Below are 17615 nucleotides of genomic sequence, written 5' to 3' on the forward strand. Positions count from 1 at the left end.
GAATGGACCCAACAAAAAATTATAAGATTTTTAGGGAGGTGTTTTAGTCAGCTTTTTCACTGCTGTGACTAAAAGCAACCAACCAGAACTGTAGAGGAGGAAAAGTTTATTTGAAGGCTCACAGTGTCAGAGGTCTCAGTCCACAGACAGCAGACTGCATTCCTCAGGGCTCCAGGTGAGACTAAAAATCATGGCAGAAGAGTCTGGCAGAAGGAAGAAGCTCACATGATTATCAGGAGGCAGAGAGAGAGAGAGACTCCACACTGCAGCTACAAAACAACATATATTCCCCTTAGCCACGCCCCCAATGAACCACCTCCTCCAGCCACACCACACCTGCCTCCAGTTACCACTCAGTTAATCCCACCAGGGATTAATTCACTGATCAGGTGAAGGTTATAATCCAGTCATTTCTCCTCCAAACTGTCTTGCATTGTCTCACATGTGAGCTTTTGGGGGATACCACATCTAAGCCACAACAGAAAGAAAAGTGAAAAAAAAAACCTTATTACAGAAAAATTGAAACTTTAATAAACAGATAACCTATTAATAAGGAAAAAGATTTAATATAAAAAATCAATTCTGTATAAATTATCTTGATATTAACTGCATTTTTAGTGGAAGTGAAAAGACTAATTCTCACACTTACATAGATCTAAGAACGCCCAAGGAGTTCATTGCACCACTTCTTTTTATCTTTAGAATTCTAATGAGTGAGAGTGATATAGGGGATATCTTTAAATCAATTCAAATTTCTTTCTTACTTAAAAAAACTAGGTGCCTTAACTTTCTTATAAATTATTTAGTATTCACTTTAAAGTTTATTTTAATTCACTAACATGTTATGATATCTTGGTTCAGCTCCACTAGTTCAACTGAGTGTTTAATCTTAAATGTAAATTGCAATGCTAGAAAATATGCACAATTATGTGTACACACTCACTTTTATATCTTTTCTGATTATTACAATAAGTTAAACTCCAAAAGTTAAAATCCAACAAAGATAAAGAGAAGGTTCTGATGTCTGTCCTTATTATACACAGCCATCAGCACTGATGGATATTACTAAGTATAATGCACATACTATGTCAATGGGCTTATGTCTGTATCTGTATTTACTTCATTAAGAGACAAGTGCACAAAAAGATGTAATTGAAACCTCCATATCCAGACAACTGAATAACATAAAGTAAAAGAATGTTTGATCCCTCATTGTGCTAAAAATAAATAAGCACTGGTGGATAAGGAATCACTGGCAGGAATATTTCTAAAGAATAAAAACCCAACATCTTTTATGATAGAAACATGAGATATTTATTCTAAATGCCTGAAACACTATGCCCCAAGTTTACTTTCATAAACATCTCCATGCTGCATCCAGCATGACTTACAAAAGATGTAGTTACCCACCAGTAATCTCATGTTGATTTCAATATGAAAACAATCAGAGTTTTAAATTTTGAAAATCAAACTACCAAAATGAAATTTTAAGTGGTTTATCACAGCTCTAGAGGTAAACTTTAAGGAAATGAGCCTTTCATACTAACAATTGGCTTAAATGCTGCCAAAAAGGCAGTTTCCATCAAAGGGTTTGGTTTAACAAATCTAAATCATAAGCTTTCATTTCAATACCACTAGTAATTTATATAGTGCATGATGGGCTTCACAACATAGCAGCCTCGTGGTGTGTTATTGAGCAAAGCATAAATTCTTTTAAAAGCTTGAATCAGAAAAGCTTGAAAATTTTCATTACTAAAGGTGACTTAAGAAGTGGACTGAGAATTGCAAAATTTATGCTGACCATAAAGGGCTGAAAACTACTGTAAGTCCTTTGGAAGTTTTCACTTTACTATGGGAATTAACAGGACTCTGGATCAAGACAAATGTCAAGAGAATAAAAAAGCTTTAAATGCAATGTTTAAAATGTTGGAATGATTATACCATATTAAAATTTTGCATTTCCTAAGAACTTGTGATAAAATATTTTGTATTAATGTGTCTTTCATTTATCAGAGACTTGCATGGCAAAGTTGTTCTCCTCAAGGAGTTTGTATCCCTGATATTATAGTAATTTAATCTCATAAAACAAAGCCTTGCCGGTAGATCTCTCCATGTTAGGAGTACTGGATGTGTAATCTTAATAAACAAAAGGAGCCCAAATTCTTGCTCTCTAACAGACTTATGAAAGTAATTATACCTTTATTGAAGTTACACCAGTCTCCAACCCCTGCTGTCCCTGCTGTTTCCTAAAGATGGTTATTTTCTACTTAAAGAAAACAGACAGACTTTGGAAGAATAGCTGGTGTTAAGTAATATTACAAAATTTAATCAGATTCTCTGTGCAGCTTACATAACAATGGTACAAATATTTCAACCCAAATATTAAAATTCTCAGAGGTTTTTAAAAATGCATAATAGCTAATTAGGATAACTTACTAATTGGAGCAACAACTCACATGACTGTAGGTTAGGACAGGAAAGTGGGGGAAAGGGGAAAGTCTCCCACTCGCCATGATCATTCCGGAGGCTTTAAGGGGCTTTGCGTAGCCATCAGTAGGGTGAAAGAAGGCATTAACAGAGTCAAATAATGTAAAATGAGACAATATGTCAAGAACCATATTTTAAAAAGTGCTAGGGGAGACAGCTTGCAGAACTGTAGGAGCAGCTGGTTGGACAAGTAGCTAAAGCAAGGTGATGATACAAAGACCTTTCAGAGTGCTCTCTGCCTGCAGTGTTTGGTCTCTATTTTACTCAACGATATTCATTTAGTTCTAGGGAAAAGTGCTTCAATAGCTCCTACTGAAACATAAGTGATTTATATTCAAAATCTAATTTGCATTGTACCTTTGGAAGTCCAAAAGGCAGATAATAGGTGATTTAATGGGCACAAAATAATGTGAATCCTTTAGGAACCAGAATGAGCAGAATCTCACAGATTGACCAGGCATGTGTAGGCCAGCAGGGTCATAGTAACACAGGTCTTCCCCACTCACCCACTAGTAGCCAAAGGCTTTCTCATGCTCAGTGATGTCAGTTGGCCTGGATATTCTAACCTGCCTTGCATACAATTTCTTACGTGTTAAAACTGTGTTTTTGTTTTCTTACCTAGTTAACTCCCCTGCAATGATTAACCACTTTCTGTAACCTTCCATGATGTCCAGGCTGAAGACATAATTAGTATCTGTATCATTTCAGCACTCCATGTGTGTGTGAATGGATGAGCACTTGGAACATCTAGCTCTGTGTGTGTGTGTGTGTATGTGTGTGTGTCTGTGTGTGCACGCGCATGCGCGCGAACGCCCCTCTGGTTATCATGGGAACTCTGAGACCTTGGAACCATATGTCATTTCATAACATGTGAGGGCTCAAGAGATGCTTGTGGGATATATCTGTAAACAAAAACTTCATCAAAGAAAGGTTCTGGGTTGCCTCAACCAATGAAGGCTCTTAGGCATTTTCTTATTTTATGACTTATCCCTAACATTATCACACAGAGAATGTGCTTGTATCTCTCGTGGTTGAAAGCAATAGAGAATACCTAGTAAATACCAACAAAGTGGCATCCTGCTGCACAAGGGTTGTAGACCCACTGCCAAGACCGTAATATCTTTGTAATACATAGTTTACAGATCCAAGGCCCTTGACAGTAGAACCATCAAATAGGTGGGATGAACATCCAACAGTTCTCTCAGGGATCCAGTGCTAAATAATACAAACGCCTCAAATCCTGCTAAAGAAGCCCATGGCAGAAAAGTTCTGGTGACTCACTTTATTGGTGAAGTAGAAGTGACAGTAGAAGGAATATTCTCATTGCCAGACTTTGGGTACTATACCTTCCCAGTACAAACCAGGTCTAAATCATCTTTGTTGCCTTTCTGATCATTATGATTCTGTGCTAAGAACTCAACTCATGTACCTCCACCATACTATGGAGCATTCTATTCTTCTTTAGTGAATAAATACAGATCTCCAAGGTCCTAGGTTCTATTAACTGGTCCATGACAAGAATTGTAAAGACCTGAAACAATATCATTATGCCTAAGATCCGGATTATCATTCTGTTATAACCAGCCATCACATGATGCTAAATGGATTTGAAGAGGTGGGTAAAATTCACAGCCATGACACTGACAATATTCATAACAGACTTGGTCAGAAATAAATGGAGGAAAGCTGTAGTTCTGCTAGCCTCAGGTGCAGACCAAACAGAGTTGGGACCAAACAGACACTTGTCATGAGTTTAAAAGGCAAATTCTGGAAATAAAAAGGCCATAGAAAAGGATCCCAGGATAAGTAAGAAACCACAGGAATCTGAGGGAAAGATTCAAGAGTGCCAACAGAAAATAAAACATGAAGCAGGCATAGAAACTGGCTGAACATTGAACATGCTCTCCAACCCACACACAGATCCACAGGCCATGGGTGGAAACCTCAGGAGCTCAGGGTGTTTGAGTGAATCCTCTGCCCAGTCATTGGCTGACCGGGAGACATGCAGAAACCCTTAAAGGAGCCACTCTAAAGAGTTAAGAACTAAAGTAATGACAGCAGAGAAATGAACAACCAAATACCCTGGGGAAAACAGATCAGATTCCATATATCAAGTCCAGGTGAGTTATTAAATACATCAAGAAACTTTTGGTCCAAGGGGAAAAGTCATAGTTGCAGTAATACACTATCTAAAATGTCCAGCATCAGCCATAAAGAAGAATGAAATTATGGCATTTGCCAGTAAATGAATGGAACGGAAGACTATCGTAATAAGTGAAATAAGCCAGTCCCCCAAAACCAAAGCAGAATGTCCTCTGATATATGGATACTGACTCACAATAGGTTGGGGGAGGGAGAGAAGTTCACCAGATGGGACAGGGTGGAGTAGCGGAAAAGGAGAGGGAATGGGAATAGGAAAGGAAAGACAGTAGAATGAATCAGACATCACTTTCCTCTGTTCATATATGAATATACGGCCAGTGAAACTCCATATCATGTACAACCACAAGAACAGCAAGTTATACTCCATGTGTGTCTGATGTCAAAATACATTCTATCGTCAAGTATAATGAAAAAGAACAAATAAAAAATAAAAATAAATAAATTGCAAAATGGTTTTTAAAAGTCTAGTATTCAATAATAATAAATAAAAATGAGACATGCAAAGAAATAGGAAAGCCCGCCCCATAGTCTGGGGGGAAAAGTCAAAAACTAACTCTGAGAAGACTCAAGTGATGGATTCAGCAGACAAAGACCTCAAAAGGAGTAAACAAAATCCTAGCATTAAAAAATTAAAAATTCACAAAAGGGCTCAGCCACAGACTCAACAGGCAAAAGAAAAAAAAATAGTGAATTTAAAGATAGATCAATAAATATTACCTAATTTAAAGAACAACATAAATAAAAATTTTAAAGTAAATAAACAGTCTCAGAAACCTCTGAGACAACTTTAAATTTACTAATATAAAGATTGCTAAGAATTATAGAAGGATAGAACAGGGAGAGAGAGAGAGAAAGGTGCAGAAAAAAATATTTAGCTAAAAAAAGTCAAATTTAATGAAAAATAGTAATCTACAGATCCAAGAAGTTCAATGAACCCCTAGTGTGATAAACGGAAGAAATACCTCTTCATACACAGGGAACAAAAAGCAAGGATGACAGATTTCCCATCAGAACCCATGGGGGTCAGCAGGCAGCTGAGGGACATATTCAGAGAACTGACTGAAAACCAAAACTGGCGACCAAGAATTCTATATCCAGCAAAACGACTCTCCCAATACGAAGGTGATGAAGACATTTCCAGACTTACAAGAGATTAAAGATTCGCCGTTAGAAGACCCACTGAGAGGAAAAGACACCAGATGGTAACTCATATCTCAAGAAATAGTGAGAAGCAAAGGAAATAGTAAATGTATTCATATATATATAAACCGTATAGGACACACTTTCACAGTTCTCTCTTGACTGCTTTAACGATATACGATTACATAAGGGCATAGTTATAAAACTATTGCTAGGTTTATAAATTTTATATATGGAATATAGAGTGATAGCAGTGATAGCAGAAGGAGGAGGGATGTCATGGAGCTGCCCTGAAGCAGTTTTTTTGTTTAACTGGAATTCTTTTAATATCAATCTGGACAATATTGTGATTAAATTAGGGTGTATGTTGCAATCTCTTGAAGAACCATTAAAAATAAAAATTTTAAATAAAAGTTTTAAAAATTCCTAGTGTAATTATAATGGTCCACTAAAATACTTGTGTACAATGCTAAAGAAGAAAGTCACATAGGCACACAGGGACAGAGAAGAGAGGAATGATGTAAAAAGCAAGCTGTAAAAATGACATAAATACAACCACATCAATTATTCTACCAAGTATGAATGAACTAAAGCCTCCGATCCAATGGAAAAGCTTGTCAAGTTGTACAAAAGCAGCAAGATAAAAGATTATGCTTATGATGAGAAAAACACTTTATATTTAATATACAAATAGGTTAAAAGAAAAATATACCTTAGGCCAAAAAGTGAGAGACAAACAATAAAGTTTCTACAAAAATTATAGAAGAAAACCTTTTTTTATCCTGTGGTAGGTAAAAATTTCTTAGATATTACACCGAATGCCTACTCCAGAGGAAAACATATTAATGAATTTGACTTTATGAAAATTTAAAAATTGCTCTTCAGATATACTCTTGATAAAATAAGAAGAAATAACAGCGCTTGGTAAAAATATCATATATACTCACATAACATGAACTTACATTATTTGATAATTTTTATTCAGAATAATAAACAAAATGAGAAATAAAGCTCTCAATTGAGACAATACACTGCATTTTGTATATAGGCCCTTCTATAGAAGATATTCAAGTACCTTCTGAGCATATGAAAAATGTGCAATATCTTTCATTCTTAGGAAAATGTGAATTAAAACCACCAATGGATGTTCATAGCACTATTGGTCATAATAACAAAAAGGTAGGAAGAACCCCCAAATCCATTAGCTGATGGCTGGATAAATAAATGTGGTTTATCCATACACTGGAATATTATTTGATAATAAAGTATCAATAACCTACTACAACACGGATGAACCTCAAAAACATTGTTAAGTGACAGAAACCAGTCCTAAACTGCAATTCCATAATTCTATTTACAAGAGATTCCCAGATACACAAATCTATAAAGACAGAAAGTAGATTGGTGGCCAAGATTGGGTTTTACAGTTGGGATTGACGTCCTTCCACCCTCATTACCACCTAAGCATATCTGAAATGAAATTTCTGGAATTTGGACATGAAAAGAATAAAAAGCAAGTCCCTATAAAAAACAGCAAGTCCTTGACTGAGATTTGTGCTTACAACCTTTATACAATGGGATTATATTTTGATTATATTAATAAAGAAGATAAATTGCCAAGAACATTTTCCAAATGTTAATGGTGGCACTGGGGGATTTTTTTAAAGACTTGTTTGTCTATTCTAGTTGAACCATGGTCAGTAGTCTCAAACCATTTGGAACATAAAATTGCCAGTATTATTTGTTTTATCTTCTGTTTTAATGTGTATTTTCAAAATGTTTTATAATAAGAATGTGTTAAATTTCACTCTTAAGTGTTAAAATGTTCATCATCTCTAGAAATTACAGAATTGCAAATCAAGCTACTCTAAGATGTTATATCACTCCAGTCAGAATACAAGCAATAAGTGTTGGCAAGGATGTGAGGGAAAAGGTACACTCATAACTTGCTAGTGGAACTACAAATTGGTGCAGTCACTATGGAAAGCAGCATGGAGATTCCTCAAAAAACTTGGAATGGAACCACCATTTGACCCAGCTATCCCACTCCTCGGTTTATACCCAAAGGACTTAAAATCAGCCTACTATAGTGACTCATCCACATCAATGTTTAGAGCAGCTCAATTCACAATAGCTAAACTATGGAACCAACTAGATGTCCTTCAACAGATGAATGGATAAAGAAAATTTGGTACATATATGTATTGGAATATTACTCAGCCTTAAAGAAGAATAAAATTATGGCATTTGCAGGTAAATGGATGGAACTAGAGAATATAATGCTGAATGAAATAAGCCAATCCAAAAAAAACAAAGGCTGAATGTTTTCTCTGATAAGCAGATGCTGATTCATAGTGGGGGTAGGGATAGGTAGGGAAGGACAAAGGAACTCTGGATTGTGCAGAGGGGAGTGAGGGGAGAGAAGAGGGCATGGGAATGGGAAAGACAGAAGAATGAAACAGACATTATTACCCTATATACACATATTATAATACTACTGGTATAACTCGGCACCATGTACAGCCAGAGGAATGAGAAGTTATGCTCCATTTGTGTACGATGTGTCAAAATGCATTCTACTGTCATGTACAACTAATGAGAACAAATTTTAAAAAAAAAGAAAAAATAATAATAAAATAAAGGTTTTATAGCATGTTGTCTGATACTTCCACATTCTTTTGAAATTAAAATTTGCCAGTTTCTCTTTTTCTTTACCAAAGAATCTTCTATTACCTTTTTTTAAAAAAAGCCTTTTGAATCCCTTCTCTACACAATTAAGACTTTATTGTTAGAGTGCCTGTTCATGTAAAAAATGTAAAAGAAAAATATTTATGTGTTTCCAAATTAAAAACATAAAACCATATCTATGCTGATAAAGGAGCAGAAAAGAGAGCATTTCCAGCTTGTGGTGGACAAGGCTGTGCTCTGAAGAGGGAGGTCCAGGGTGAGGTTTTGATTTACCAACCACTAGTCACGGACTCTACAATAATTCACATCACATCTCAGGCAATCATTTCTTCAGACACAAAGGGTATTTCAGGTTAAGTAACATAGGAATGCCTTCTACATTTTGGATTTAAAATTTTTCTTTTTGATTTTTGACTGGAGCTCCACACGAAAAATGGACTTAGCATCCCATTCAGTTTCTGATCATTCTAATTGTAGAAAGTGAACTAAAAGTTTAATTTACATGTTGGGAGAATCTTGATAGTTCAAATTTCTGCAGAATAGGCAAATGTGTGATTCGATGATGATCTACAAGCACAATGCATTTTTCCCCTTACTTTCAGTAGTGCTATTTTCTATTGTCAATGGTTTCATTTATTTTGGATTTAAGTGAATATCAGGAAAAAGTTCTCATGTTTGTGTGGTCTGCAGCTCTTAAGATCAGACTACACACAGCTTGAAGATGCTTCATTCTCCCAAAGGAAGATTTTCAGATGAAATTCATGTCCTCAGTCACAAATTCTTTTGTTACCATAGTGATAAGAATAAAGAAAGAAAAAAGAAAGAATGAAAAAAAAAAGCTAAAAATACCTGAAGACATACAGTTTTAGGAATGTGACCTACTTGGTGCTGTACACTGAAGAAGTTAATCAATTGAATTAACTACATCTGCATTAGGTGAAATATTCTACTGGATGAGAAAATGTGTAGGTTGCACATCTGGAGCTATTATCTCCAATCAAAGAAGTCAGTATGAATGAAGATGACTGACAATCTAAAATGCATAAAATCAGATTCTTTTAAAATGGAATATATATTAGTAGCAAACAGAAATCCAACAGTTTTGTTCCTTTTTCCATAAATATTATTTTCTTTCCACTACTTTAGAATAGTGCCTCCATTTTAAGTGAAAGAAGAAAAAGCTTCCTCTGCACCAAAAGAACTAGTTTTACTGAACAGAACAATAGAATGGGACATATAATTACAATGTTGCAATGGACCCTTTCTCAAAGAGAAAGCATCCTAGTCTTAGGTATTTGTATAAAAACAATTTTGAAAATTCTAACTTTAATATGAATCTTAATAGACTCATTCATTTGCAGAAAACCTACTATACTGCAAAGCATTAAGCAAATAGGAGAAAAATAAATAAAAGTCACTCTCTGCTGCTGAGATGTCTTAATCATCCAATTATGTTTTCATAATAATGATCTTTAAAAATGTCTCTACATGATAAAATGAAAAGAGTATTGACCTGTGATTGAAGGGTTAAAGTTTCAGTTTAACAATGAGTTTAGAAAGCCTCTAAGTCTCAGTTCTCTTATCTTCAAAATGAGCATAAATGAGAATACCACCTGCTTTAGCAAGAAGTTCATTATGATAATCAAAACCAAACATACATGTAGAAGCCAATGGATGACATTTAATACAAAAATCTCTATAAAAATGAGTCAGCATCCAATGGATTCAATATTTAGACAGTTTCAAAATAAAAATAATTGAAAACAATTATAAGAATATGGATGTACAGGAATTATTAATGAATAATATTAGCAAACATTTACTGAGCACTTATCATGGCTCACATATTTTACATGAATAATTTCATTTAAGCCTCACAATAGTCCAATGATGTAGGTATTATCATTTTTTTATAATTGAGAAAAACAAGCATAGGTGCAATAAACAGCTTGTCCAGACACATAGCTGTTAAGAGGTAAAGTGAGGAAAAAAACCTAAACAAGTTAATTCTAGAGCTATGCTCTAAATCTAACCCATTATCATGTAGCCCAAAGTAATTGGAAGAGGACAATATCCCTATGAAACTACTAACTTGAAAAAAGCCTTATAATTAAATTGCTAACACTAATTTGTAAAGTTCTGAAACAATATTTTGCTTTGCTTAATTTTAAAAATTTTATTATTATAAGGAAAATAAAACAACATAAATGTAAAACAGCAAATGTATGATAGGACAGATATAATCATGACAGATTACTAGTCATAAATAATGTGATAAAATATATTTATGGATTGGAAACTTATTAAAAAGCAAAAAATCAGATACTCCAGCAATATGTAAAAATATCAATTTTCATAAAAATTAACGTAATGTGCACAGGAAAAAAATGGAAAGATAGAAATCCGCTGTTACCAAATTTGATTTCTTAGAAATTTTATATATTACAGTATTTCCCACATTTTTTTATATTCACTATTTTGGTCATTAGGAAAAATAATTTGAAACAACCTAGTCATAACCACAGAAATGCAAAGTGATTTGGATGTCTCTGTCAAAAAGTGAATGAATATTTATCAAAGTCTTGAAAAATGTTCATTGTACTAGGACAACAGCAAAACAATGTTGTAGATGAAGAACTGGGTAAATCTGCACTAAGAATGAAGGGGAGGAGCTCCAAAATACAATGAAGCTTCAATATTTACTCACACTTTCAGGAGTGAGTCTTTCCCTATATCAAAAATCGGTCCTGAAATGTTTTAGTTTGTTTACCTTTGATTCTTGATTAAATTGTGGACATATTATCTCTAAACACATCAGAAAGCCACAGCATTAGTAAAGAAAAAAAACTAATATACAAAAGTAATTTGCATTTTCCTACACTAACAAATCATTTGAAAAGAAAACTTTAAAATTCTTTGACAATGGCATCAAAATAAATAAAATCCTTAGGAATAAATTTAAAGAAGAAGATGAGAGATCTCCATATTAAAAACTAAAAGACACTGATGAAAGAAACGAAAGTTACAAATAAATGGAAAGGTAGCCTATCTTCATGGATTGGAAGAGCATTACAGTAACTGTGCTGCCCAAAATGACCTATAGATTTGATGCAATCCCTACCAAGATTCCAAAAGCATTTTAGAAAAAGCAAACCTAAAAATTGTATAAAAACAAACCAAAAAAAAAATCCCAAATAGCCAAATCAATTTTGAAAAAGAATAATTGGAGGCATCATACTTCCTGATTTCAAATGATATTACCAAAAAAAAAAAAAACAACACTATGGCACAGGCAGGAAAATGAAGAGGCCAATAGAACAAAATAGAGAGCCCAGAAATAAGCCCACACATAGACAACTTTTGACAATGGTGCTCTACGATGGAGAAAGGAGAGCATCTTCGATAAATGGCTTAGAGAAAAACAGATATCCTTGTGCGATAGGATATTGGACCCTTATCTCATACACATAAAATTAACTCAAAAGGAATTATACTCAAATCTAAGATTGAAAACCATAAAATTCCTTGAAGAAAGCACAGGGTGGAAACTCCTTCACACTGTTCTTAGCTAAGATTTTTGAGATATGATCCCAAAAGCAAACAAATCAAAGAAACAAAATCCACCAAATGAACAAAAATGTGGAACTACATCAAACTAAAAACCTTCTCAGAGCAAAAGAAATAACCAACAAAATGAAAAAGCAACTTACAGAATAGGAGAAAATATTTGCATGCCATTATGTGTGATAAAGCATTAATATCATCCAAAATATACAAACTCACATAACTTAATAGCAAGGGAACCACAAAGAATTCAACTAAAAATGGGTAAAGAACCTGAATAGACTTTTTTTCCCCAAATGGCCATCAGCAAAATACAAATCAAAACCACAATAAGATAGCAACTCACATACCTTATGATGACTATTATCAAAAAGACAAGAAAGAAATGTTGGTGAAGATTAGGAGACAAGGGAACACAAAAACACTGTTGATAGGATTGTGCATTGGTACAGCCATTATGGACAACAATATGGAAATTCTTAATTAAAAACCACAAGACCCAAAAACCCATTCCTGGGTAAATATCTGAAGAAAATAAAATTAGTATGTCTAAGAGATATCTGTACACATATGTTCACTGCAACATTACTTACAATAATCAAGGAATGCAACCAAAGTAAATGTCTACTAAGGAACAAATGGATGAAGAAAATCTACATGTACACATGGAATATGATTCAGTCTTGTAAAAGAAGGAAATCATGTCCTTGTGACAATGTACCAACTAGACACTGTGCTAAGTAAAATAAGCCAGACAGAGAAAGGCAAAAAATGTATGAACTCCTTTATTGGTGGACTCTAAAAAACAGTTGAACTCATGAAAGCAGAAAGTAGAATGGTGGTTGCTAAGGGAAGAGTTTTGGGTGAAATGAGGTGATGTTGGCTAAAACATACAAACTTTCTTTTATGGAGTGGATACTAATGACATCTAATATACAGCACCGTGATCTATAATACAAATAAGAGAAAGGAGGAAGAAAAATAGTTGATAACATTGTATTGTTTACTTAAAATCTGCTCAGAGAAGATCTTAAGTGGCCTCACCCCCTCACCTACACACACACTTACACACACACACACACACACACAAAGAGCAACTATAGATGATGCTAGGTGGCTTGATTAACTTGATTGTGGTAATTGTGGTAAATGATTATATCAAGCAACTTGAATATTTTTACTTGTCAATTACATTTCAACAAATCTGAGAAATAAATGAAAGAAAAACTGAAAAGAATCTTAAGGAAAATTCATTGGTATTTCCTATACCCCAGTGACAATTCCCACCAATCTACTAAGGATCCAGAAAAGAGTGAAATGCTACTCCATATACATTGTTAAATATAGTCAGACAATATTATCCTCTCATTTATTTACTGTTCAGAAAAGAAATCATTTTCTAATGGTAAAATTCTATTGTATTGAAATAGTTTATGATATTGATATATTTAAACTTGACTGTATTTAACAGAACCAAATGTAACTATCCAGGAGAACAATTATTAGTATCAGTATTTAAAATTTTATCATTTAAAGTATATTCAGCTATGTGGAATTTGTCATATCAAAATAGATATTCACGAGATATAAAAGTTAAAAATAAACTTATTAACATTGTTTAACCTGCCTTCCTTCATATGTACTAAACTCAGATACAAAGAGATTTGAGGAAAATGACTTTTAAAACAAATTTAGTGAAAGTAAGAGAAGAAAGGTAGGGATGAATCAACTAAGGAAGAAACAAGGGAGAAAAGTAGGGAGAAGGAAAGAAGAAAGTGAAAAGATAAGAAGGGAAGAGCAGAAAAGACATCAGGTGCTCCTTACCTTTGTTGAACAAGTCCCAATACTCATCAATCTGCTTCTGGGTTGGGTAATGGCCACAGTCTCTAAAGTACTTAAGGAGATCACTTCTTTCTAATCCCTGCCAATCTTCTCTCTTGGCAAACTTTGTTTCATAGTCTGAAAGTCCAAAAAGGTAAAAGAAAATGAGTTCTTTATAAATGATACCAAGTGCAAGCCACCTCAAAGGTTCATCTGGATTTGAAATGACTTTGACCCCAGCTTTATTTTCCTATCTGCTGACATGCTTCCAGGATTCAAGAAGCCTGATGGCCTTGAGAGCTTGTTTGGAGGTTCTAGCAGGGGAGCGCAGCTACCCACATACCCTTGACCGAAGAACGGTCCTCCTCTATCAGGGAAGGTCGTCCTCTTACACCAAGCGCAAGCGCGCAGCTTTGGGAAGGACACACATGGAGTGGTGAGGGAGGATGGGGACACCCACCAGATGAATGGATAAAAAAAAAGTGTGGCATTTATACACAATGGAATATCAGTCAGCACTAAAAAAATAACAAGATAATGGCATTTGCAGGGGAATGGATGGCATTAGAGCAGATTATGCTAAGTGAAGTTAGCCAATCCCTAAAAAACAAATGCCGAATGTCTTCTCTGATATAAGGAGGTGACTCAAAACAGAGTAGGGAGGAAGAGAATGAGAAGAAGATTACCACTAAACAGGGAAGAGAGGTGGGAGGGAATGGGAGGGAGAAGGGGAATTGCATGGAAGATGGAAGGAGACCCTCATCGTTATACAAAATATATATATGATGGTGTGAGGGGGAAGGNTGTGTGCATGTGTATACACATACACACACACACACACACACACACATATATATATATATATTGCATATTCTTTGCTCATTCAGGGGTTGATGGGCATCTAGGCTGATTTTACATCTTAGCTCTTATGAATAGTGGCATTATGAACATAGGTGTGTAAGTATCTCTTTTATATGCTGATTTTATTCCCTTTGGATTTACACACCGAAGTGGAATAGCTGGATCACATTGTAGATCTAATTTTAGTTTTGTGAGCAAGCTCCATACTGTTCTCCATAATTGCTGTACTAATTTACATTCCCATAAACAGTGAACTAGAGTTCCTTTTTTTCACATCCATGCCAGCATTGTCAAAATTTCTTGGAAGCCTGACACCTGTTGATCCATTTCAGTATTCATTATTTATTAAAAGTCCTTTAATTGTTCATCTCTCTCTGTCTCCCCACTCACATCCTAACTGCATAAATTGCTGATTCCAGTTTGTACTGCTTATTCTATTTCTGATTTAGCCCCTAATTGGGAGCAATGTCTACTTTTTCTCACTGACTTCCTAAGTTCCTACTTCCTACTTTATGGTACTTTGCCCATCTGCACCCCCAGTTCCAGGCTACCATCAAAAACCACTCAGTTGGGCCACCTATCACCGATCTCCTGTACTTGACATTAGACAGGAGTTAGATAATGACCAAGAGAACTGATGCATACATTTTGTAAGTAAAGTTCTCCATAAACATTTTTTTCCTTTCAAAAATGTGATTTTGATGATTTTGACAATAGCCAATTTATGGAATCAGCCTAGGTACCCATCAAAAGATGGCTGAATAAAGAAAAGGTCGTCTATATACACAACGGAATTCTATTCAACCATAAAGAAGAATGAAATTATGGCGTTTGCTGGATGAAACTGGAGAACACCATGCTAAGCGAAATGAACCAGACTCAGAAAGTCAATGGTCAAATGTTTTCTCTCATATGTGGAGGGCAGAGACAGAGAGACAGGGGTGGGGATGGGATTTTAAAAAAATAAATTTTATTCAAATAGAGCGGAGAATAATAAGAGTACAGAAAAGGGATTAAGAGGGAAGAGGGAGGGGAAGGCATAAGGAAATACTGGGGAAAAAAATAAACCAAAGTATGCTATGAATGAATCCCATATATTATATAATTACATATAATTATAATGTACTAATTTAAATAATAATAGAAGGGAGATCAGTACAGCAAGAGGATGAGGGAAGGAGGAGAGGAGGGAAAGGGAAGGTACTGGGGAATGAGTCTGATCAAATTATGTGATGTGCATGTACGACTAGGGCATAATGAATCCTACAGTTATGTATAATTATAAGTACCAATAAAAAATATTTTTAAAAGGTGATATTGAGTCTCCACTCTAAAATATGTTTGATTAACCCCATAAAGCAGAATGTTGTCCGTATTGACAGTAAGACAGGGACTGCCTGAAGCAGATCTAGCTTTGAAGTAAGGTCTCCCAATGAGAAGAGGCATCAGAGTAGTTTCTAACAGGACTATATCATCCTGGCACTCAACCATATGGATTTCAATTTTATAGTCATTCATTCATTCACTGGTTCATTCATTGAAGGAGATAGTGATGAGATATCAACAAATTCAAGAAATAGTTAGTATTTAGAAATATTAAGTAATTCACTGATATGAGTAGCTAGATTTGGAGAAATATGAGTAGTAGATATGAGTAGTAGATTTGGAAAAATCTTAAAACCCAGCAGCAAAATAAACAAATTTATACTTTTTACATCTATGTATCTCTCTCTCTTGGCAAATAAAGTAAAGCAGTTGCTTTTGATGCCACATGAATATCTTCTTCTCTATTACTTTCCTGTGCATTTTGACTTAACTTGGAAGTGCCAGCATCTGCATTTCATTGCCCAGGACTTTATTCTGCCCACCTGTGCAGGAAGCAAGACATACCAGGGAGTTAAGACCCCCACTGGACTGGCCCTCAATTCCTGACTAGGGAGCAGGGAAGAAACTGTGGACAAAAACTTGAAGCAAGTTGGCTCTACTGTTTTCTTGAGTTCCCTTAATAATGCATTCTGTTTTGAATTCTGTCCCTTTCCTGTCTCACTTCTCCATTCCACTAACGCATCTTCTGGGATCAACTCCTGATATATTTGCACTTGAAATCCTCAGTTTGGGGATCTTAATCTGGAGAAACCCAAACTACATGTAAGACACAAAGAATGTTACTTTTCATTTTTATTTTTTGCTTATGTAAACATATTTCTCCTTTAAAAAAGTATATGTATCTTTAGGTTATGTTTCCTTGAACTAATCAGTTTTAGATGTTTCTCATAAGATCAGAGTGATGCACATATTAACATTATGGCTTTGTGACTAAATAAAGAGATCACAGTGTCCCTAGCTTGCAAAGGATGCCCTACAAGCAAACCTTCAGCAAAACACTAGCAGAATTAATATGCCAGACTAGTAGAACCATGGTTTAATATAAAACTTAAATCATGGAAGTTAATGAAACTTTCAAAGGACTAAAAGATGCTTAAAAATGTACAGGGAGATTTGTCAAATATCATCACCCAATTACCAGTCAATACACAGAGAAAGGTCAGAGAAATTTTTCTAGGAACAGGAAGACAAAAAGAACTCGTAAATTCTGTGGATGCTACAGTTACTTTAACATTCCATGTAAATGGATACATCTGTTGGTAATTCTTTAAATTATTCAGCTAGCTAACTAACCCTATTTTACTGTTCAGATCCTGTGTTGGGCAGAGAACCATCTGTTTTAACTGAGCTCCTTTATTCTTTGTGTCTTGTGAGCCTATTCTCAACACAAGTACAAGAGTGGTGTGTTCAACATAAGCTGCACCATAGTTCTTTGTCCAAAATCTTCCAACGGATTCCCAGCTCTCTTAGGGTAAACTACAAGGGCCTATGAAGTGTGATATGAC

The 17615-nt window shown here is 34.9% G+C and overlaps 1 protein-coding gene across 1 annotated transcript in view; it reads right to left on the bottom strand.

The window, feature by feature from the left end:
• Positions 1 to 17615, bottom strand: part of Iqcm (IQ motif containing M) — a 301720-nt gene that overhangs the window by 142823 nt on the left and 141282 nt on the right. Inside the window, exon 11 of the mRNA XM_048813853.1 lies at positions 13867 to 14001. Coding sequence (XP_048669810.1) covers positions 13867 to 14001 — 135 coding nt within the window. The remainder of the gene's footprint in view (positions 1 to 13866; positions 14002 to 17615) is intronic.

Source organism: Marmota marmota, unplaced genomic scaffold (assembly GCF_001458135.2).
Source record: "Marmota marmota marmota unplaced genomic scaffold, marMar, whole genome shotgun sequence".
Taxonomy (NCBI): Eukaryota; Metazoa; Chordata; class Mammalia; order Rodentia; family Sciuridae; genus Marmota; species Marmota marmota.